At 40.6% G+C, this 25085-nt stretch overlaps 1 protein-coding gene across 1 annotated transcript; it reads right to left on the reverse strand.

Annotated features, from left to right (window-relative positions):
* Window positions 1-1115: 1115 nt before the first annotated feature.
* Window positions 1116-24681, reverse strand: kcnj5 (potassium inwardly rectifying channel subfamily J member 5). The gene is made up of 4 exons (XM_088300376.1): window positions 24307-24681; window positions 14807-14889; window positions 11951-12824; window positions 1116-5968 (listed from the first exon to the last, which is right to left on the reverse strand). Exons 2-4 carry the CDS (start codon window positions 14867-14869, stop codon window positions 5595-5597), a joined length of 1311 nt encoding a protein of 436 aa, XP_088156502.1. The 5' UTR covers window positions 14870-14889; window positions 24307-24681; the 3' UTR covers window positions 1116-5594.
* Window positions 24682-25085: the final 404 nt, after the last annotated feature.

Consider the following 25085-nt stretch of genomic DNA (forward strand, 5'->3'; position numbering starts at 1 on the left):
CAATTTTAACAAGCAGAAAGTTGGCATTTTCTCTTTTGAATAGTGTTTGCTATCTATTACTGTTGGAGACATGGTCAGAAGGAACAGGGGATATGCAAATTTCCACACCAAGGCCCTGGTTAATTATCTCAAACTTTTTCCTTAAAGTTCATCGCTAACTCCAATCTCTATTCCTGTTGCTTCTGTAATTGAGTAGCATATCCACATTTTGTTTCTAGCCAAATTTGTTTGATCTAATAAGATGATTGAATAATTGATTGCACAATTGATGTAAAGCATCTGAAGCTAAATCCAACCCTCAAGTTGGCAAGCAAAACATATAGCCCCCTTCCACTGGTTTTCGCGATGGCCTCACAGTCGCAATGTAGAATTTGTCCTATTTTTTTTTCTCCAAAACTTATTTTACGCTGCTGTAATTAAACACTCCAGATGAGCTGTCTGTGAAGCCATGTATATAATTTATCTTTTGCTTTGCTTTGCCAGGTAAGTTAATGTGTGACAAAACTTTTTTTTTCCCCCCACATGGACGCACAATCATGGGTGTAAGGCGTCCTCCGATTGCCCATGTCACATGCATGGCCGACTACATCCGCAAGGGGAGATCTTGCAGTTTACCTGCCAATGTCATGCACCAACCCGAGTGAGACAGTTTACGTTTGCGCAATGTCAAGCATAGCGTGCGCTCCGACCACCAGGATTTTAATGCAAATGGTCCATGCCGCTACAACTGTCCGAGACCCAGCTACTTTGAATTCCATAATGGTACAAATGACCTGGTACACCCAACTCTGCCTGTGAAAAGTCTAGCAAAATACAGAAAGTAAGAAAACTCTGCCCATCTGTACAGTTACACTGTGCTTTGCGCTGTCTCTCTCTCCCTCTCACATGCTCGCGCGCACACACACACACACACACCCCTGCTGTCCCCAATAGAAGCACCATCCTGCACATGCCCAGTGTAAACATTTCAATACACCATTTGAAGGATGCATTTATTCATCATCGTACATTATTCAATTTTGAATCAGGAGCTGACATTCTGGATTCCGAAATTTAATAGCCCAGACAGGAATAGCCTTGACAGCACACTGCAGGGATTCTGTGAATTTGGACCGCATAAACCCCCCTCCCGACACACACACACACACCTTCCCTACTGAATGTAACATCATGTTCCTGTTTCTACTTCTGTAATGTGCTTGTTAAATCTGCCTGGCGTAGAGTTTCTTGTCGCTAGGCGATAGTTCTTTGGCAGCATTAATCGCTCTGCCAACTTTTTTTGCATTTACTGTCACACACAAAGCTGACTCAGGGATCCTGCTGTATTTTGCATTGCCTATTTAATCGTTGGGAATCCAACAGATTGTTAGTTTCAGAAAATGTTCCTGCTGAAGTGTGTTCACACGTTTTTTTTCATGTCAGTAAAATGAAATTGGAATAAAATGGAACCTAAAACTAATCTAAAATTGTCATATAGAAAAATGTCATATTCCATTCATTTGGACTGAGCTGTCAAAATGTCCATCATTGGCATATAGCCGTCAATGTACCTCACTAGGCGTTATTTGAGATGCATCAAACAATCAACTTTCTACTTTTGTTTTGCTTTTTTTTTTTAATTATTTTATTTTTTCAAATGCTTTGTGATTATTGTACACTGTGTTATTATTTTGTGCTAGTTAAAAGCATTTAGGAGGCATTTGCCGAGATGTGCTGCACTGATAATTGAAACGTGTTTTCATCAAGTCATGCGCCACTAATTTAGTTTTCATGTATCTACATATTCAAATTGCAGCTCCCTCAATTTGTTACTGCAAAATGCCAAGTCACACTCTTCTAAACTAAGGTCATTTCTGGTCCTGGTTTGGCATACTTATCAGCACAGAAAATAAATCACACACAAATAATGCTGCCCTGCTCATTCATGCGTGAACACATTCCCAAGAACATGTTCTGTTCTTTTGGCTGTATTATGTTTATTCCCATGAGAACACATAAAACAGATGACATTCCTGCAATGAAAGATGATGGCTCTCTAACAACAAACCTATCATTTAGCAAATGGGCTACATAGTCAGATGCAGTGAAAATAAATATATTGAAGCATCTGTGAAACAGGAAAGTTGAGCATTTTAAACAATTAGGGATCTATAATTTCGTCATTGACAGTTGGATATTAAAATGTCTTTATATTGTAGAAATTTAATCTTTTGCATGCCTAGAAAATACCCTGTATCGTTCACTGTATTAAATGTATTTAGAAGTAAAGGACATAGGGGTCACCTCATGCAAGTCAATTAACTACTGTCTGCCATGGTCGACTCAGAAGCACGCGTATGCTTCCAAAACCGCACATAAGGGCCGTTAAACAGAAGACAAAGGGCAGTTTGGGAAACAAGTGGAGGCTGAAAATGGAGAACGACAAAGAACACTTCAAGTAATATGGTGAGGACCAGTGGGAGTCATAATGAAGAAGGCAAATATCCCAGATGATGGAGATGAGACAGAGAACATGTTCCATTATCGGCTGTATGCAGGTAGACTCCCTTATGAATAAATATTTCATCGACACACACGGGATCGTTCCTTTTCATAATGTGACTCAGTCAACATTTCACATACCTTTTGAAAAATACATTTCATATAAAATCAAGAGCCACTTCTACCAAGAACCAACATGCATCAGCCAGCAGTAACCGGTTGGATTTTAGATCCGTTTAATCGACGTTCGTCAAATCTATCATCACCAAGAGTTGCTTTTTGTGAAGATGACATTTCCTGTGTTACTACGCAAAAGTCAAGGCCACCATTAGCTTTGTTGTTTTAACAATCCTATCATGACAATATGTGTCTTGAATGTCACTCGGTAAAATACGTACTTTTTAAGAAGAAGTGAAAACAATCCATCAGTTTGTCAGAAAAGCCTTTTCATAGTTCTTGGATGGTGACCAAACGATGGGCGGTGCTAATACAATTCGTGATGCGTTAATGGGTGGACTGAAATGTTATGGCTTATTCCTCAATGCACCAAGCCTTGGCAAAGTTTGGTCGAATACAAAAAACAAACAAAAAAAATATACGAATTTTGAGTTTTGCATAAATCCTAGCAAATATTTATTTTCTCAAGAAAAGGCAAAAAAAAAATCAGAAAACCAGTGGTGAACTAAGACTTTTGCACAGTACTGTGTAATACAGTGTTAGTAATTATTATCATGTTTATTCCAAGATGGTGATGTCATGCTAAAGACCGTCTTGGTCTCAGGATTGGTCTAAAAACCAATTAAGAGAAAAAGAGGTCTCTGGATTTATTTTCAAGGCCAGTCAAGACCAAAACCGATTCATTGTACGATTTGTTTTTAAATGTGACTGTCATTGGATATTGAACCAGGAATATGTTTTATGAGCTGATTTTCAGATGCTCAAACGACCTTCCATCTAACCGTTTTCCACAACTTATCCGGTTCAGCATCACTGGTAGCTGCCGGTTATCCAAGGTCAATGGACAAAAGGACACACGGATGGTCAACAATAACTCGCAAAGCACAGACATGAGCCTTCACAGTCACATCCACACCTGCAGTCACTGAGCGCAAATCGATTCCACACTGGCTTCCTGGAAGTCAGCCGCATCAAAAACTACACTATGAATGACCACCGTTTTCTGGAATCCTGCAAACATGAAATATAATCCATCTTGTTTTGTTCTTTTACCAGCTCAGGCTGAGACAGCCTTGGTATTGACCTGGTTTCATGTCCTCAAAGACGGTCTTGGTCTTGACGTGGGTCTTAGTTGATGTTGTCTTGACCACTACACGATTCGTTGCATATAAAACAATTGGTTTGACTTCTGTAACATTTTGTCTTTGTCAATTTCCAAATGAACGTTGACTGATACCCATTTTCTATTTACCACTGCTATGAATTAAATGACACTTCACAATTGTTGGGGGAGCCCTCGGCAGGGGGTTACTGGAAATGAAACAGCCACACAATACCGTCTTCGTTCACCAGCCTCTTCTGCAGCTAATTACCCTGAAAATGAGCATAGGAGGAGGTACAAGCTGGTTTCTTTTGGGGCAAAAGCTCCCTGTGTGCGAGAGTGAGTCATATGAATATGAAGATATAGCCAAAGGACGGGGTTTCAGAAAAGAAAACTGCATATTGGTTGATTACAGGTTGCATTTGAATCGCGGTCTATATTTTGCTACAAGTAAACTATTAGCCTTAGATACCGTATGCCAGCTTAGTGAAGCAAGATAAAGACGGAGGAAAGTATTTCCTTCCATCCTCATAAAATAGCATGTGTCGGAATGAATCCTCTTTCAAATGAGATCATAGCTGTCAGAACAGAGCAATCTGCCTTGACTGCTGGTTTCAGCTCAACTTTCTCATCCAATTCTTATTAAACTTAAGCAGGGCACACACATAAAGATTATCCTGAGTCTGAGGCTGATTTTTCCCATTCCGACCAAAGCCAGCAAAGACCCAATCATCTGATGTCTGATGATTACCCTGACCATGCATCTTGTGGTTTGAAGAGTGTTAAAAGTGACTTTCCCTTCCCCAATATTCATGATAAAATCCTGTCGCGTGGTGTCGATAGGAAATTGGGCTCTGGAACTGTGTAAGTGTCATAAAACGATCACCAATCATGAAGTGAGCACATGAAAATAAACGAACAGCAATGGCAAGAGATGCAAAGCTCACAGTGAGAGGACTTGAGAATTGGAGGATCAACTCATTGAGTCGAGTGTTATCCAAATCTTACCACTAAAGAAATAGCAATGGAGAAGTTGTGGCAAGAATTTTTAACAGGTAGCCTTGCTGCTGCTGCTGCTGCTGCTTGTTTTTGATTTCCCAGCAGTCTGAATACCCTGCTGTAGATTTCTGCCTCTTACAGATCAGCTGGGGTTCTATGTGAAGTCCCATTTGCTCGCTTGGGACTTCTGGTTTGCGGTACAAGACTCTGATTGTCTGAGGAAAGATTACGTTTGCGGTGTTCTGTGTTATTAGTAGTGAGGAGTAAATGAAGCTTCAAATCTGCTGCATGAACCAGTTGTAGTATTTTTGGACTCCAGTAGATGGCACTCTCTGTTCAACATTGGGCTGAAAGCACACTGACTTGCCATTTTTTAAACCCTTTATTTAAACCAACAGTGCCATCTACAGGACACAAAAAAATACAACAACTGGTTCATGAAGCGAATTCGAAGCTTCATTTTCCCATCACTAGTTATTAGTACACCGCGCACAATTCTAACAATATAATGCTATATTGTCTTGTCATGTCATCTTTGTGTGTACCCCGCTGTAAGCTGCAATAGTTGTAAGTGGATATGATTATAGGATTATAAAAAGACAATCGGTTCCACCAACTTTTAAGTGAGGTTATAGATGGGTGTTGGTACTTACAGTACTTGTCTAAGAAGCAATCTATATTCTAGATTGACACTCTAGTACTGTCGAGGAGTATTGCATGGTTTAGTGGCTGGAGAACAGAGTTGTGTTTCTCCAAACCTTGCAATGTAACAAGCTGGCCAATGACTAAATTAAATATAACACTGTCCAGTCTTCTTGAGTTCATTTTTGCCTGATCAGCCAGGCAGTCCATCGGCAAAGGGCGTCTCCTCCAAAGTAGCCGCTGAGCCGTTAGTCTCTCCTTTGTCACCTCCTGATTCTCTCTCCTTCTTGTCCTCATTCTGGCTTAGTGGGTCCAAATCAGACAGGCCAAAAGTATGCATTTTTGGTTCTGGGCTCAGCAGTGACAACTGAGGCAATAGCGGCCCATCCCGAAGCTTCGCCGCCATTTCCCTGGCGCTGCACGAGGGGGTGTTGGTCTCATAGACGTCGTGGAAGTTGTTGTAATCGACCTCGTAGAAGCCCTTCTCCAGGGAGAGAACCGGTGTGAAGCGATGACCCCAAAGCACCTCCGTGTCCAGATAGGAACTCCTCGCTTGACACGTCATCCCTAGTCCGGGTCCAGGCAGGCATTTTCATCCACACACACATTAAAGGTATGAACAAAGGAACAAAAAAGATGTCGAAAGTGGACAGCGAGACAAACACACACAGAGAGATGAACAGAAAAGGGGAGAGAGACGTCAGTAAATTTGTCATGCTGATACGCTGCATACAGAAAATTCATCTTGCGCTGCATCTGTCAAACTAACAGTTGTAGTAATTCCATTGCGGTAATTATTAAATACTTAAAATCACTTAAATATTGCTGTTGGCATGATTACCTATTGTGAAACGTAGTCAGCTCTACCAATCTCACCTCAGAAGCAGTTTTAGTAAAATGTGTAGTCATTACTGTGCAAAAAAACGAGTGGATTTTAGAAGGATTTTATCCAATGCACTTATATCGACCCTCTTAATGCTCTTTGTGACAATTTTAAACAGACTGTGTCTTCCTGAAATTGCTAGGAATTGAACGCGCTGTACGAAAGCAAGAGCACCAAATTGTCTTCAGTATCTCACCCAAGTTTTTGAGCTGGCTTTTTACGAGTTTCAATTTTCTTGACGGATTCTGCTATTCCTCCAAAGGTGAAAGTGCTGTCAGTGCATTAATCCTTTCAACCAAAAACACTGCACGGAATTTGCTCACACTGTTTCTGTCTGTGATAAATAGCGTGCATTCGATGTGTTTAAAAATAGAGGTACAGTTGATTCCGACTGATGCGGTTGTCTTTTGTTGCTGCACAAGGAGGTGCTCATAGGCCTTTCTTTTTTAATTCCCTCTGGATCGTGACGGCCTAGTTTATATTTTTAACTTGTCAAATATTTGTTGTTTTTTTTGTGACAGAATTATGAAAGTCAGTCTTTGTTTGTTTTTTTGTTTTTTTCATGAAAATGTTGCTGTTCTTAACCATGGGAGTACTTATATAGTTTCTTATTTCTTGCTGATGTTTAAATATTTTGCTGATCCTTCGGTAGGTAAAATAAAGTGCTTCGCTGAATTTCGCAAAAATAGATAAAAGGACACGTTTTTTCGTCATTAGGGCACACCGCCGTTTGGAGAACCTTAAATTTGACAATAAAAACATAACACCAAGAGAATTTCTAAAATCAATAATGATTTTTTTTTTTTTAGTCTAACAAAAAGGGTACATTTCCCCAAGCGTGTTTTGCGCTCTGCTTTATTATACTCAAGACATTAAAAATATCAAAATGACCGCAGAATCAAGAATAGAATGCACCAACACGTAAAAAAGGATACCGTCCTGTCCTGACTATTCAAAAAAATAACAAAAATAGTAACACGACAAGAAAATGTAATTTATTCCAGTGTTTTAGTCCTTATGTCAAATGACTTTCCTCTGAATTACAAACATGTCAACAGCGGTTAAAACTAGCAGTAGCGTTAATAAAGGTGTTATAATACTGACATTTAACCCTGGAAGTGATTAACTCTTTCTATTTCCTTTCCTATGAGTAATGCCCACAATGCCTTGCGTTGGACTTTAGAGGTTCCACTGGATCCCTGTCTATTAAATACTCTGTAAGGTCACTGGGGTGAAATCAATAACAACAGTAATTGAAACGCATTAGAGTAATCTACCTCCCCTCCAGGATTGTGGTATATAGGAGCACCCTTTCAAGGGAGACCTTTTAACCCATTAAAGAAGAACCATAAAAGAGTGCTTAATACTATAATTAAAGGGGCTCCATTTCGGTGAGCCACTTCCTGGTTATTATTCATGTTCGCCTAATGGGATGAAGCAATTTTGAATATTATTTTTCTCCTACGACAGCCACCTGTGCTTGTGTGGAGGTCAACGCTAATTACCAACACTGTCCGCAGATGAAGTCTCCATGATGATTCTCCTAATAAGTGTTAGTTAACATTTCATATTCATGTCAAGTGTTTGAACAGCAGAGGTCAGATGCACGTGTTTTTTTTTCTGCGTTCTTTCGTTCCTTATAGTTTGCCCCCGTGTTTCCCCTCGAGGCTTTCCATATACGCTAAAGACTGGCTGACTAAGCTTTGTTACTCGTGGAAGTATTTGTCCTTGTGTTTATGTCTGTCAGGGCTTTCCATTCTTCGTCATGTCATGTTCTTACCATGTTGACTATTTGTCAGTGTGTTGCGGCTTCGAGCGTGTTGTGAGCAATAAAAAGATAATTCACAATGGAAGGGCACTTTAAAGGAAATGTTGAAATTTACTGAATACAGTGGTGGGGGTAACACGTTACAAAGTAAGGCATTAAGGTAATATATTACTTTTTGGCAGAAATAAAATGAGTTACTATCAGTTTTTTTTGTAATATTACTACAGTTAGCTCGCCTAGTCACGTGTTAAAAATTAAGACAAATTTAATCACATGATCACAAAATTACGTAAACTACGGAATGAAGCAATCGTCACAATCAGAGTTCCTTGACTCTCTGTGAACGAGTTAATTAATTTAGCGCAATCAATTGAGGTATGTAAAACAGTGGTCATTCTGATTGGCTGTTTGCAATCAAAATACAAATCGTCTGACTTGTAGCGTGATGTCATGGGCCACAGCACGTCTTCGGCAGCTCAAACTGAGCAAACTACATTTCGTGCCATTAAATGAGAGTCTTTATTATTTCCACATTTTAATTAATTTATATATATATATATATATATATATATATATATATATATATATATATATATATATGGAGTAGACATATGGAGTAGACTGCAGTTGACAGAACTCTTTCTTTATTGGCTAAGATGCGAGTATGTCAGAAGAAGAACGAGTGACTAATAATATTTACGAGATCTCCTGCATTAGATTGTGTTGCACAAAACACTTCTTATTTGATATCTAAATATTACAAGGGATAGAGATGACAAAACTGTCATGAAAGGACTGTCGTCAGGGAACGTTCTACAATGAAAACAAGGTTTGTTGTCAGCAACATGGAGACACACGACAGGACCTTTCTGACACAGAAAATGATAATAACTGTAACATAATCACCAAGATGTTTGCTCAGCTGAATTTGAAGTTGCCAAAATAATAACCAGAATACTTGTATAACAAACACATCCGCTTTAGAGGGTAAGAGTGGATTGTTATGCTATCTGCAGTCAGCTATTATCTGGTTACGCCGGAGACGTATAAGTGTATTTTGATGCGTACATCTGTATGTGTACAAAAAAATGAAAAAAGTAAATGATATCAATGAATCTTTGAGGCATTTTTTTTTTGAAAATCTTGTAACTAAGAGATTTAACTGTCTTGTCACTGAGATCTTGTAGGGGGCTGCTTTGCTGTTTTAGGACGGTTAACACTCAAAATCATTGACATTATAAAGCAATTTATGTTAAGTGAACCTTGTGGACTAGGGCAGACTGGGTGACAAAATAGTTTAGGTTTATTTTTTTTTTTTTAATTTGTGACTGTGAAAGATAAGATTTTACACTTTAGTTAATCTGAGAGACTTTCACAGACACTTCAATAATGTGCTGCTGTTTTGGTTAGCAATAATGTCCAAACGGTCTATTTGATGAGATAACTACCATTACAATCCCCTTTTTTCACCTGGGGGCAAAGGGACACATCTCAGTTTGAGGAAGGCTTTCATATCTCTTTATTTGGACTTGGATCTTACAAAACTGGTGTCAAACTAGCCTCGCCTTTTTGCTGGTCCAGTATTACGTCAATAGCTTGGGGCAGTGTCCACATGTCCCTGGCACATATGCTCACCCACTATTTCATAGCAAAGAGCCAGCAAACTCTTATCACTGCTTTGTAAACATAGTTGTCTGGTGTGTCACTGTGGTGGTGATACGTATATTGGTGACTCAGTGGAGTAGTTCTTTGTCAATGTTAACCAAACTGGCATTCGGCGGTGAGCTTGTCAAACCAAAACGGAGTACCTTCACTAACGCTACCGGCATATGATGACAAATTATAAAATTAAGATAACTTGCATTACTCAGGCGTAAGCTTGCATTCAGATTCAGAAGTCCCAGGGGGACATTGTGCATGGTGGTGGGGGTTGTGCTATAGGCAATGGCCAGATTGGCTAGTTGCCCGGTGGACAAGGACAGTGACGACAGTCACCCCTGAACATTGCAGCGGCTTGTGCTAGTGAAGCGAGGGGTGATTTAACGCCTGAGTCAAGTATCCATGTAGTGTGATCAGGAAGCATGATGACTACTGGTGCTTTGGGAAAGAAAATAAATATAAAAATCAAATGTGAAATAGAGCGGAAATGTTCAGATGCATGCAAAGCCATGCCTGATCGCACCAGGGAGCGTTGTGCTTTGTACATCTTTGTCCAGGAGCGTAAACCTGCCTAATCAGTCAATGTGTCTCATTTACAGACGCTAACTGTGTCCAAGAACATACATTAGTACCATGTTTAATGCGGCTCACAATTAGCTATTCTGTACATTTATTCAAAATCATAATCGCTAATTCAACAGTGGCCAAGAAAGAGCGAATGCAAATCACAATACCGGCTTCAGACAAAACAGATGGGAAGCTCATTAGAGTGGATGATTAACAGATAGCTATGGGCCACCATTTTAATCCCATAAATAAGATGTTTGGAAGATTTAGGGTCGAGACTATCTTAATACAATTTTGACAGGTTTTCAGTAAAATGTCGTAAATTCTGAGCTTGTGTCTGGTAATGGGAGGATTTTTGGAACTTTTACAGAACTACCCGTTCCCGTCCGTCTAAATAACCAGCCTGAAGCTATTTTGAAGGGCTTGGCATGTACCCAAAACAAAGACCAGCAGTGTGGGTCGATAAACTTCTCTCATTTTTTAAAATATCCACATCAAAGACTTCCTTGAAGTAGCTACAGTGGAAACGCGGGTGGAAGCGTGTAAGATGGTGTGGGAGATTCTTATCCTTAAATGACATTTACTTTAAAATGTAGTTTTGGATAGATTACCACCAGCAGCTCTGTCGAATTGTGTTAGCTTCGTGAAATACTCAAATATTACATTTCATTTGGTCGCTATAGCCCAGTAGCGCAATGGCGCCCAGTCTTTTTTTTTTGACAGTGAACAGTAGTCCAGATTTTTTGTCAACCATTCATCAACGAGTTGGGGTGCTGATCTATATTCCCAATCAGAAAGTAATTGCCAAGAGGCATGGGGTTGAGTGTGATGATCGCACATTGGGACATGGAAACAATTTTTTTTCCCCCTCTATCGGTAAGGTACTGGGGCAAGTACCTGAGGTTTGGGACAACTGCACCAGACTGCAAAAGTCAAATTCCATTGCCACCCCTAACATCTCGTCTTGTCACCCGACCTTTAAATCCACGTGCACGACAAACAAGACGTGTCCTAATTTTCCGTAAACTTTAGAGGTAGGGTCACAAACACCCTTAGGGTCACAAACACAATTAAGTGTTTAGAGTTGTGGGTTGAAACACTCTGTAGAGATGGCCCTCGTACGAAACAACTATCCTAGGAGCTGAGTCACACAGTACTGTTGCTTCTGAATGCCAATAATTCATACAAATAACACTCGAGATTTCATGAAATATTTGTAGATTATTGTAATTAGCCACATTTTAAAAATCGTTACTTATCGCTCACTGGCCCGCAGTCTGGGCTAATAGCATCGAGGCTAGGCTGCTTTTGAATTGTTTGGCATCCGTTTCTCATTGTTTCGTTGCGTAATCAATAATGTCATGTCGTTATTATTAGGAAGTAATGTCGCATCTGCTTACGACACAACCGAAGTGATGATGTCGCGGAGCTAGTGTGTTCCCATTTCCTAGGGGGATTATTTTTCCACCCTTTGCCTTCCCCCTCCCCAAACAAGGTAAAGAGGGGAGTGAGAAGACAGAGATAAAGGCTTAAGGTGACGTAATGAGAATGGGCCTAAGTCATGTCTGTCGATGCATCTATTCCAATATTATTTCTAAAAATGTATATTTTGAGAATACGGAATTGTCAAGGAATTTATAACAACCCAACAGTTTCTGTTTCAGCTTCATACCTGTGGCTTCCACCATGCCTTCGAGGATGACCACAATCTCGAATTCCTCCTTCTCCATTTGCGCCATGGACATCTCCCAGAAGGGGCTCTTTTCATTGATCTCATGTGAGATGATGAGTGGCGACACCAGGAACAGGCGATCATCTCCCGTGTCAAAGCCGATGTTGATGTCAGTTTGGTTGAGCGGAATGAACTCCCCCTCCTTGGTCTGCTGTGAGCGGATAAGCTTTGCTCGGATCGAGGCCTCCACAATGTGAGAATTCCTCAGGTCCCCCACCCGAAACATCAGGCACATCTTGTTGTCTCGCACCGATATGACAGCGTTGTGCGAGAACATGAGGGTCTCGGCACGGTTCTTTGGCTGTGAGATCTTGACAAACATGCAGCCCACCATCATGGCGTTCACAATGGAACCCAGTATGGCCTGCACCAAAAGCAGTATGATACCTTCCGGGCATTTTTCTGTGATAACACGATAGCCGTACCCAATTGTGGTCTCAGTTTCAATGGAGAAGAGGAAAGCAGAGACAAAACTGTTGAGGTTCTCCACGCAGGGGGTCCAGCCCTCTTCATCTGCATGCAACAGATCCCCACGGATGAGCGCGATCAGCCACCACAGGAAACCAAAGAAAAGCCAGTTGACGACGTAGACTAGGGTGAAAATAAAGAGACTAAGACGCCAGCGGAGGTCGACGAGTGTTGTGAACAAGTCACTGAGGTAACGGTAGGTCTCTTGCACGTTTCCATGATGAACATTACATTTGCCGTCCTTTTGCACATATCGCTGACGTGGTTTCTTGGCGGGGTCAGATATCAGGTGCGTTCGCTCTGTTGATATCTGTGCCTCCCGTAAGTGTTTAGGAAGCTTCTTCACCTATATGGAGAGGGCAGATAAGAGGCAGAGAGTGAGTTTCCCTACTTTTCAACGTCCATAACCAATTTTAACATTTTATCGATAGATATAATCATGAAACAAGGAGGCGATATTTTTAACAGGATTTTTTTTTTTTTTTTCGTTTATCCGCGCTAGAGTCACGGGTGTGTCGGAGCTTGTCCCAGCTGACCTTAGGATGAGAAGCAAACAGCGAATTCCATGGCGCATTCACACCCACAAACGAATTAGAATCTTTAATTAATCTCCCATACATGTTTTTAGAATATGATAAGGAAGCCAGAGTACCCGAAGAAAACCCACCAGGCACGAGCATTATGGAGAGGGATCAGTCTCAAAATTATTCACACAACTACCCTTTTTTCAGATCCACAAATATATTCAAGATTTTCAAACGTTTATCATGACATTGTTTGTAAATAAATGCTATATTTGTGGATCAGAAAAAGGTGAAAATCACGGATATATTTAAAGACGACACCTCCCAGTAGTAGGATGAGCCCAGTAGCAAAATCTTGTTTCGTGTTGCTTAGTAGTGTCAATATATTCGATCAGTGCATACCAGGAGCAAGGAGAAGAACCCCCAGATAAAACCCAAGGACAATCTGGCTCCACTGCTGTTCTCTGCCTCCCTCTCTCTCCCCTATGTGCTCTCTCTTCACACCTGGGATTCTGGCAAGTGCATCGGAACAACTGAACATCCTCCAGCTCTCTCAAAGACACTGATTGCACCCACCACAAAGAGTGATCCATTTTATTGTTCTCTTATGAAATGACCTGCTTTAAAGTCACCTCCCAAAAATCATTTTGTCTAATTTATAACACACCCTGGTATGAAGTCAGTGACTGTCAAAATCCAAATTCACCATTTTTGGACGTGTTCACAAATGAGATGATGCTAATGGAGGATGACGGCGTCTTTCAAACAGACCAAGGACATGTTGGCAACTGACACTTCCAATATGAATTGACAAATTCAATATGTTGTGTTGAGTCACGAAAACAGCACCTGTCGCCTTTACTGAGTTGGACATTGATGTGATCCACCGCTCTTTGTGTATTGCACTGACTTCTCTGCAGACTTGTAGTTCTGATGTCGGAGTTCATAATGTACCTACAGTAAACAACCTCCGTGAAAATTCTAAGCCCTGCAAGTTTCGTTTTTTTCTCTTACGGGACTAAAAGGGTGCTTGACCGACACATAGGAGAGTGAGAAAAAAATTTGTGAATATATTTTAGACTATCAAATAAAGTGCTGGAGTGGCTTAACCACACAGATTTTTGGCAGGATGACCGCACCCCTTTACCCCGGTGTAGCGCCATCCCTGTTCAATGTCTGATGACTTCTTTGTAGTCAACTGCGCTCAGACCTATCAAATTAAATTCCCCATCCACTTTTGGATAGTGTTGGTGAAGATTCGGATTTGTTTTTATATTTTACGCAGCTTGAAATGAACGACAAAATAAAAAAGCCCATCAGACTTGAGCTAACAGAGTGATTAATGAAGCTGTCACAAACGGCGCCACCCAATCTTTGGCCTCCGTAGTCAATACAGTCCCAGCGGGTGACGGCCCTAACACAAATTCATTAGTCCTCTCTACACTACAGTGGTAAGTGGGTGATGTTTTCTCTTAGTGAGCTTTACTGACCACGTTCGGGGAAGGAAGGACAGGTTGCAATCAGTTCCCAATCTCCACTGCTGAGCAAATGCCACCCATTTGAATTCGAGAAACTGCTTCAGTTACACTTTGTAATCTGTCATCTGCACGCGCATTTATCCGCTTTCTCACCAGTCGGGTTCTTATCCCCAAACTCCTCAAAACTCCACGCTAGATCTTGCACCATGTTGTATTCTTTATCTCCTCTCTCTTCTTGCTTATCTCTCTTGATATCATCTTCTCTCTGATGTGACTAATCGACAAAATAGACCATTGCATGAGTCGGTTTGGCACTTTAGTTTTACCTGCGCAGGCGTGACACCTATCTCCATGTTGTGGTCCATGAAGATTCTGGAATCTCCCGCCATCCTCAACTGAAGCTTAAAACCTAAAGGACATGGAGAAATGTTGCCGTTATAGCCCGGATGGAGGTGCCCTTTATTAAACCATAGAACAATAAATCTGCAAGATTTGTCCAGACACAGCTATGTTTACAATAACAATGTACTTTTGGAGTTGAAATGGCAAATTATTTTTCTCATGGTGTGTACATTTCCTTAATTTGTCAACATGTCAATACTGGCAGTGACTATTAGAACGCAAACCCGCCTCGATGGTTTGAATTTTAGGGTGTAACCGGTTTTATGTTCAAGAAATGACCATAATAGCACGTGTCTACCACATTTGCCTAAAAGTAAGCCTGAGACATTTGTTAACTTAATTGCAAGGTATAACAGGAATCTAGTAAGGAAGGTGTTTATTACTAATGCAGGAGCTCGACTTTCAATTTATCGATAATGTGCTGCAGTTCAAGGCAGAACGTATTCCTACTTTTTTCTGCACTGTTGCATTTTGACAAACGGACCTGCCTGAACAGTCAGCCAAATCAGACCAGTGGGAGTGCTGCTCATTTGCATGAGCATGCTGATATGTAATGTAAATGAAAAGGGGCATCACCAAGATTTGAAACAATAAGAATTTCAACTAGCCAATCTTTTTTTTTTTTTTTTTGCTTCATTTACAGTGATTTATCAACCGTTACCTTTCAGGTACAAGTATTCATGCTCCAAATGGGAGTATTAAACATTATTATTAGTAATATAGTATAGTACAGTATTTATGGAAATTCATTGAAATGTAGGAGTCACTACAAGAGATATGAATGACCAAGAAAAAAAAACTTAACGTAAAATAGGGTCGGGCATCGTCTAAAGTTGAAAGATTCCAGTTCCTATTCGTTTCTTTGTTTCAATTCCGTTTTCAAATGATGCTTGATTTAGCTTCTCATCGCAGTCTCCAAACTATGTCCACTATTTTTTCCGTTACTTATAGCATATACATGTGCATATATACGGTATATATAAAACAAAAATATAACGTTTCACCATTAATGTTTAATTGTTAACAAGAGAGCTTTATTTTTTTTAATAAATTCCATATAAGTATACATCACCCAGTTTAGATTTGGAACATGCACAGTGTGTGAACTGTACCTTGTGGAAATGTAAACGTAAATACGAGATGGATTTCCACTAGGTAAAAATTGGATGCTTCTATTTGAAGAGTGGCCTTGTCAATTGACGCACATCATCTGATTAAAGGCCACTTTTTAGAAAATATGGCATGTAGTTTGTGCCCAAGGATGTGTTATTGGCATTGTTTCTGGGAATGGGAACATGTATGAATTCTTCTCACTGGTCGCATTCATGCAAGCGAAGAAGCAGTCGTGCATTTGTGCTTTTTGTAAAGGTGTCGAGACATAATAGCTCATGTGAGAAGCCCCGTTTTTGTAGTAATCCTGTTAAACCTTTCAAGCTACACGAGGCAATTAATTTAGAGAGCCCCTGGGTGTTGTTTGAAAATCAGCGACTGTTAATTCACCAAAAGAGCGAGGGATTCCCAGTGCTCTTTAATCAACAGCGCTGAAAAAAAATACGGTTAAATGACATATTCTGGCTGATTCATGAGCTGATGACATATGACATTTCCTTGTCATCGGCAGCTAGCATCAATCAATCAATTTGATCACTGACCAGCAAAGGAGAGGCAAGCAGCAGGCGGGAGAGTAAAAGTGAGAGGAACACATCACAAATCAGGCCCACACAGGAATGTAGTGTTGACATTGATGGTCCAAAGCAAAGGGCAGAGTGACGTGACAGGCATCTGAGCAGGGGGACAGACAGCATGTGCGGGAAACACACAAAGTTCAATTCTCACTGAATACATGAACAGGATTCTGTTTCGGAGTCGTTTTTTTTGCTTCTGCCATGAATTCCGCATGGCTCCATGAAGGTTTGTGAATCACGGACTTATACGAAAGCGTCAATGAGATTCATTGCGGCTCACAGTAGACTCGGCAATCCTGAATGGTAGGTGTTTTATCTTGGTGGTTTAAGAGGGTAACAAGCATTTATCTTGTTACCAGGAAAGTGACTGGACGCTTTTGCCGAATAGTGTTTGTGTTGATAACAGGAGTATTATATCAGCTGTGCTTCAAAGTAACATGAAGGGTTAGGCCTTTATTATTGCACGGTGTGTTGCTGTGGTGGATACACATCAACAGCAATAAAGTCAAAGACATGGTCATAAGCAAAATAGGTCAGCCTATGAATGTATTTGCTAAACACTGGCAGTACCTTGAAGTGACCATGACACAAAGTTAACGCAACTCAATGAGCAAGGTCATAGAATGGCCCACAAGTGTTGCCTAGGCTGGTTCACAACTTTTTGAAACCACAGACAATTGAGGTTTTGTCCTGACAATGACTTTATTCAACTCAGAACAATCAAACGCACCGTCAACAATGATGTCGAAGCTCTTGTTATAAATCCAGACATGATTTCTTACTTTGCGTTCATGTCGTAGGCACCACAGATGAAGAACACACTGTACAGACTATTTCATAGTCAGTAAGCGCTGTGTTGGTCAATACATTGAATACACTAGGTGGAAATAATAAAATGCTTTGAGCGAAAGCATGTTGTTGAATACTCTGCCGTCCAAGCAATACTGCTCACAGTTGATGTGCACCTCGCAAGTCCACAAGTAACAGTTACAATATCACTAGCATTTAAGTCCATATGAAAAGAAAGACCAAATGTTAAAAGACGACTGCTAGTGTAGTTAAAGTCCTCCTCAGTAACCTGAGCTTCAGTTAGCAGAGGTCATACATATTGCCGTGCTTTCATAATAACCGACACTAAGCACCAATAGCGGTCGAACTATGATGGGTAAATGAAGCTTCAAATCTGCTTTATGAAACAGTTGTAGTATTTTTGGACTCCAGCAGATGGCACTCTCTGTTCAACATTGGGCTGAAAGCACACTGACTTGCCATTTTTTTTAAACCCTTTATTTAAACCAACAGTTCCATCTACAGGACTCCAAAATACAACAAATGGTTCACGGAGCGAATTTGAAGCTTAATTTTTCCATCATTAAGTAGAACGTTGCAGTCACCAATATCACTTCCAGCAGTTCAGAATGCGACATTCCTGGTTGCTCATCCATATACTTTAAGTGTCACCGTTAAGTATTGCAGCCGTAGAAAATGGGGGAAGTTGAACAAGTTCAACAACTGTAGACATTAACTGAGTTGTGCCAATTTTCTTTCTGATCCGATAGCGATTAAAAATTCAAGCTATTATGAGTGATACCGATCCGATACCGATACTATGTGCAAATGAACCAAATTTGTCTGATTACAAAACAATACATAGATTTATCAAGAACAGTTGACACAAGAAATATGTTATTATTATTGATTGTTTTATTTTGAGTCACGCAATTGCTTTTTTTTTTCTTTTTTACTCATTTCATAACCATATTTAATTTAAACAACAGCAACAGTGTTTAACAGTACTTTCTGAGTGTCCTCTTCAGTCCGCCTCATCATAAATGCCACATATTTTGTGATGTGGTATAACTTGAGGTGATTCGCAAGTGTTTCTATTCAGTTAAAATAACACCACCCATGATTGAGATAACCCTGCTATAACTGAGCAGCGCGCTCCGCCGCACTTCAGCCGGCCAGAAGAAAAAGTAGTTCCCACCAACCGCATATCACTGAGACTAGATCTCAATGGCTTAGTTTCTTACTACTGCGTTCCGATTTATGAAAATACATTATCTCCAACAACTCAAATATCAAGGATGTCCGTATTTTGATTTGAGTATAAATTTTGCTGAATAAAGATCTAATAGTGATATTTCAGTATCGATCCGCACATCTCTAAAAGATACCACAACTAAATGTCAAAGCTTATCTTGTGTTGTCTGCACGGAGGCCGCTTTCCTTGCAGTAACAGCGATGATTTATTGCTACTGGTATTGTCACGATCATGTCCCTGGCCTTGATGGGCCCATAAAATAGCAAGGACTTCATCCCTATCTTTGTTCACTTGTGACACTTTGAGGTCGGGCAGGTCAAATGACTAAAAACGTCCCTAGCAAGTTTGGCTCCAGGCCGGACTAACACTGATACGCTCATCCAGTCGCATCCACAAACTTCATACCAACCCTCCCTTCCCGTTTTCCCATTATGTCCGATAGCGAGCCGAGTGTATCAAGTTTTACCCTTCTCGTGGATGACCTTCTCCGGAGTGACACTGCTGCATCGAGACACCCCTCTCTCACTGACTGGAGAACAATTTCCCTAATGATATGTCAAACTCTCTCACTGTCTCTCTCTCTCGTTCTTTCTGCATCCCTCGGTCAACCTCTACCTTAATGTCCGGACACCTTTTACATATTCAAGCCAAGAACAGTTGTCGAACAGTCTAAGCTGTGTTTCACTCAACCGCAATTGGTAGTACGCCTTCAGTGTTATTCAAAACTTGCATGGTTTCAAAGCGCAACACCTCCGGGAGCCAAGCTGCAACACTCTTCAAACTCTCAAATGATTCTAATCTGCTGCTGGTGTAATAGATTTTCTGTCATCCAGGTCATACAGTTGAGCTACTACGGACACCTCATAGCTGGAGAGAATGATGGCAAAGCAAAGGAAAACCGCTGAATAAGAACTGTGAAAAAAAAAATAATGGCAGTTGTTCAGTTTGTCCTTATATCCTATATTTTTATAGTATACTATATTTTCACAAAGAGTGGCCAGTGGCATTTATGCACTGGACTTCACATCGTGTGATAAAACCTGCAACAATAAAAACTATTATAGAGAATTGCATGCAACAATGAGACTGGGCACAACAAAAAAGCCACAAAGCTCGCTGTAACACAAACATGCACACAATATTCCTGTAAGATCATAATTTAATTATTGACTATAAAGATTGATAGTTCTGATGAATCTTATATAAATAGGACTAAACTGTATTCTTGTAATTTAACATTTTCACTCCATTTGATGTAGCTGCAAGGCAAGTTGTGCTATAATTTCAAGAAAGTCAATCAACAAAAGATTATAAAATATCAAGAAAATCAATGTTGCCTTGTTAGCCATCCTCTGTTTCTTCCTTTCATCTGTGTTAATGAGCTGCAAATGTATGGGAAAGTATTTCCCCTGGGTGAAAGACGCTCACGCTCACCCGATGCTTGCATAAAACCTGCACCACAAAAGGTACAAAACCCTCTCTTGTGTAGAAAGAATTGTACGTGCTCTCTTCCCACGTCTTAATGACACCGCAGTGATTAACAGTACAATTTGCATGAATTAGAAAGAGACTCCTTTTATGAGTGATGCTGATTTGTCCTCGTTCTGCAATAATCTGGATTTCACATCGAGGTATTTTGGTTTGCTTCTCTACAATTACATATGTTGACACTGTGTGGATGCAGGAATCCTCAGCTGGGCTCGGCTAAACAGGCACAACCTGAATATTTATCGAATAGACATCCAAAGCATCTCGACTAGTGTCTGACCATCTGAACAAAAGCCGTACTCATGAATTAGACAAAGAATCCACCACTATTAAAACCCACAAGTCAGATAAAAGAAGTCTTATCCCCATTGGCCTCAGGACTAAATGTTCCAGTAGTGTTTAATCTCACATCCAGTAACCTGCGGCTCACAGATAAGAATCAGATCGATTAATGAAGACTCTCCTTCGGGGTCATAAGCCACTTTGTACTGCATATCACAGCTAAAAGCTCGACTCGCCTCTGTTTTAAATGGTCTGTCTTTGTTAAACTTCTCTGTTCACTGTTTGTCAGAGGCATGCTCACATACAGTGTCAACTTAAGAAAGAAAAGGAAGTAGGTTTGCATATTCAAATCTTTCAATTAAAACACAAAAACACATTGTGGTAAAAATTCAACAACTCCTTCATACCAGTCTTTTCAACAGCATTGAAAAGAAAATCAACTACCACTATTATTCTAGCCTTGATAACACATCACCATGACGACAGGTGTGTGGCTAGAACAAGTGGGAGTGGGAGAATAAAAGTCTAAAAAGATCACAAGTAGGATTTGAACCAGTCAACTCTCAATAATAATAATAATAATTATTATCATTACTTTTATTATTATTATTATCATTATCATTACTTTTATCATTATTATTATTATCATTATTATTATTATCATTATCATTATAATTATCATTATTATTATTATTATTATTATTATCATCATTATCATTATTATTATTGGAAATAATGAGTCATGCATCTCAACCACAATGTATAGAGCTCAACAAGCTAGTTTTGGAGTGATTCCTTATTTAAAATGTGGCAATGAGCCAATGAGGTACCAGCATTGGATTACTAAATTGGTTTGGCACAGTTGGAACTCCAATTGACCACCTACTACGAATACTGAAGTACCTAAGTTTGACCCTGGAAACGTGTCAATATTAATTACATACCAGAATGACCATGTCATAGAAAAGCCAATAGAGTGTAGGCTATAATCTTTAAGGTAAACCTACTCACTACTTCCGTGCACATGAGCCTTGAAGACCACAAACATTGCTGCATTTTTGAGTATCTGCATTATGAATGGTGACCCATTTCTACTCATTGTACTATTTTGCAAATACAGCTTAGAAGCAATTCCCAAGAGCCAGCAAAGTGCACTGATGTCAGTTTGCATCTCCAGCGTGTATGTGTGTAACGTCAAAAAACAAAATGGAGTGCAAAAAGGCCATAGCTGAAATATCAGTCAAAAGGTGAAGGATGGCTTCGCACATGCTGCACTGTACCAAAGCAGAAATATATAGCTTAGTGAGGCTTTGGTGAATCACTGAGTGGGCCGCGCTATAAATCTTGATCCTTGGAGTCGTAGGTGCAGTTGAATTTGCATTGGTTGATTTATGACTGTTTTTTTTTCTATGGGGTGATCGAATTATATAAGCAATTTTAGACTGCTTAATATATTCATGTGGCATCAAGCACCACGTTTGCATTAATATTCGGCTACCAAATTTGAATTATACACTGTTATTCAAAGACCAATACGCGGTCACATACATTATATTGTCGCTATTTTATGGCAACTTTATAGTCCAGTTCGGGATGATTTAGACTTCTTAACATACTCATGTTCATGTACTAGTAAAACTGTGGTTTAAGGCAAGGCAGCTTTTATTTTGTTTTATATGCTTATTGAATATTAACACAGTAGGACTCGGAGCTCTACAGACTCGAATCAATTAGTGCTGCCCGGAGTTCAAAGTAAACATGGTGAAGTTGCATTTAGGTGTTAAGCTGCACACAAATAGAACAAGATGGCGCAGCATTTGATACAATTGATTAAAATATACTGACACACAGCTGTACTGGATTTATCATATTCCCTAAGTGACACCGTTGCAATGAATGCATTGTGTCACTGTCTAGAAAAAAATGACAACTGAATGAATCAGAATTGCCTTCAGAGACACCAAAACAAAATGGTAATGGTTTTCGGCAATAAAGAAAAGGGGATTTCTGTTAGAAATCACATGGAGGCACAATCTTTAGAAACCAAAGACCAAGTCAGTAGAGAGTAGACGTCTATCAGAGTCTGTTTTCATTAAGAATGCTGTCTCTACAAAATATATCATATTTAATTCCGAGCAGGGAACTCATCAACATTGCACACTATCGTCTTTTTCCACATTCGTCTGACAGACTGTGCTGTGGTCAGCAACGGACTTCAAATGGGCTCAGAAGTGCACTACGATTTTTGTATTACTGACTTGATTGTATTTGCTACCCGTTCTTTTCCTTTTGATGTGAAACGCCGTACATCTGTTTGTGAGCTAACACGCATGGTAAGCAAATGGAACACTGATTGGCCTCAGGTGTGGTTGTGAGTGTGGATGGATCTTCGTCTATGAGTGCCCCGTGATTGGTTGGCAACCAGTTCAGGGTGTACCCCACCTACTGCATACATTTTATTCCAGGATAAGCCTGTGAGATATATACATGGCTGCCGTGCAAACAAATGTCAACTTCCTTTGAAGTTGGCTTTCCCCCGATGTCCTCTTGACACATCCAACTCTGACTTTCTAAACGGATCCACTTAACAATGACTTTGGAGAGTCTCCTAATGAACAAGCTTGTGCCCACTTTTGCCCATTTATCAGGGAGATCTGGCCGTAGATAAAAGCCTAGCAGGAGAGGAGCGCTGAGTTGCGGTTACAATGATGTGCAGACAATAAGGTCAAAAGGCCTTCTATCAGAAACCATTACGTCTTTGCTGTTCACACTTCCCCCAGCGCACTTGAAATAGCCAAACAACTGTGAGCAGGCTCATTAAAGATTATGCTGGTAAAAAGCTCGTGAGAAGTGTCTAAGGCTTTGTTGCTGTATTTTCAAATCAGTCCGTTTGAACTTGCCCTGCCTTTCGAAGAGACCAATGACGCCTCGCTTTTCTTTTTTTTTTTAAATCCCCTGAGGAGAGACATTAAAAAATGATGATTGATTCGGTACATTGCCTAGACGCCTGGCTTTAAATTCCCCGATGAGACAATAGCGGGCGGACTAATGCTACGGGGGAGCTGTACTTGATTAATACGGCCACTCAGCCCACTGCATCGCCATAAAAGTTTTAAAGCAACTACTTTCCGGATGTGTATTCAAGAGAGTTCCTGGAGGTGTGTGGTCGAGATACTCGTTCCAAGGGAATCAGCATACATGATTTTCAGTCAATGGTTTGGTGTAGCCTACAATATTCATGAAAACACCGCCAGCAGATATCACAACCATCACATCCACCGTTTTATCTCCTGCTCCCATCGAATAGCTACAGTAAAAGCAAAAACGTGCTGTGTGTCCGTGGTCCCTACTCTCTCCTCCTCCTCCTCAAGCGCGTACTGTAACGCAGAGTCACGTTCACGCTGCAAGCTCCTGCATTGCTCTGAGCGCAACTCGAGAGCAGCACCCGGTGAACAAGGGGTTTGACCATCGAGCTTCTTTCTATGTTTTTGCATCGCCGAAACCCTTATCATCACCCTGCCCCCGCCAACCACGAGGACACGCAGATGCACTGCGCTGGCTGATGTACGCATCACCGCAGTCACACCGGCGATAAAACACGAGGAGAGCAAGATGTGATGATGTGATTAGATTGAGCGCTGATGGAGGAGGCTAATCCAGCCACTTTTTCTTCTCTCTGGAGGTGTCAGATGGCTTCTTGCTTTCATCCATATTTGTCGCTTTAATTCCTCTCTCTGCTCTTGATGTAGAATATCTATCCCAAACTACCTCATCCACAGTTTTCTCCCCAAGTGATGTACACTTTTCATTTGGCAAGCGACTCCGCATGGGGATGTTGGCTGTGCAATATAAGCCAACATGCAAATCAGATCTCATCAACGAATGCGGTGATACTGTTCTCATCAGCCATGTGTGTCAGGCTTACCTTCAGGTCTTTGTGGGAGTAGCTGTTTCTCCGAGGCATCTCACAACTACTTCCCTCTCCAAAACTGTGCACTCCTATTTTTCTTCGGCTTCTGCCTCTCCTCGACTGCCACCCTGCTTCTTCTGCTCCTCACAGCTCTGTATCAAGTGTGAGCGAGGGATCTGTGTCTCATGCAGAGTGGCATGGGTGGGGGAGATCGAGGCAGAGTCAGAGTGGGAGAGAGAGGACAAGACAAGGGGATGTAAATATGTGCCCGGTGTCTTGATTGCTTCTATCTTGCCACTTCCACGAACACGTTCTTTTCCCCTGGGATTTGTTCTTCTCGTGTGTAAATGCGCTTGCATTATGTCTTGTGAAAAGTCAAATACAGTTTTGCAAAGCGACGTTCGGAAAGGATGTGTTTGTGTATTTAGCGTTGAAGATGCAGACAAGGCAGTGCGCAGTGAGGAGGAGTGCGCTTTAATCGTTTGCCAGAAAATGCCTTGAGGGTTTGAGTGAGATGCAGGAAGAGAAAATTGTCTTTGAAAAAGCAGACAAAAGGAAGACAGTGGGAGGATATGGTGAATAGAAAGGTGAAGGCGAGTCAAGTACCGTTAAAAGTGCGAGAGGTCATTTTGACCTAGAATTCCTCCTGCGTTGTAGAGAAAAAGTGTTGCATCACATTCACTACAGTAAAAAAAAAAAAGTATTTTCTTGACAGGCACTCATATATTTCCACTCCTTGATGATACTACTCAAATCAGCTTCGGTGCATTGTGGTAAGCCCATGTTACATAGAA

This window comes from Idiotropiscis lumnitzeri, chromosome 7 (assembly GCF_059441095.1).
Source record: "Idiotropiscis lumnitzeri isolate Australia: NSW breed Sydney's pygmy pipehorse chromosome 7, RoL_Ilum_1.0, whole genome shotgun sequence".
Classification (NCBI taxonomy): Eukaryota; Metazoa; Chordata; class Actinopteri; order Syngnathiformes; family Syngnathidae; genus Idiotropiscis; species Idiotropiscis lumnitzeri.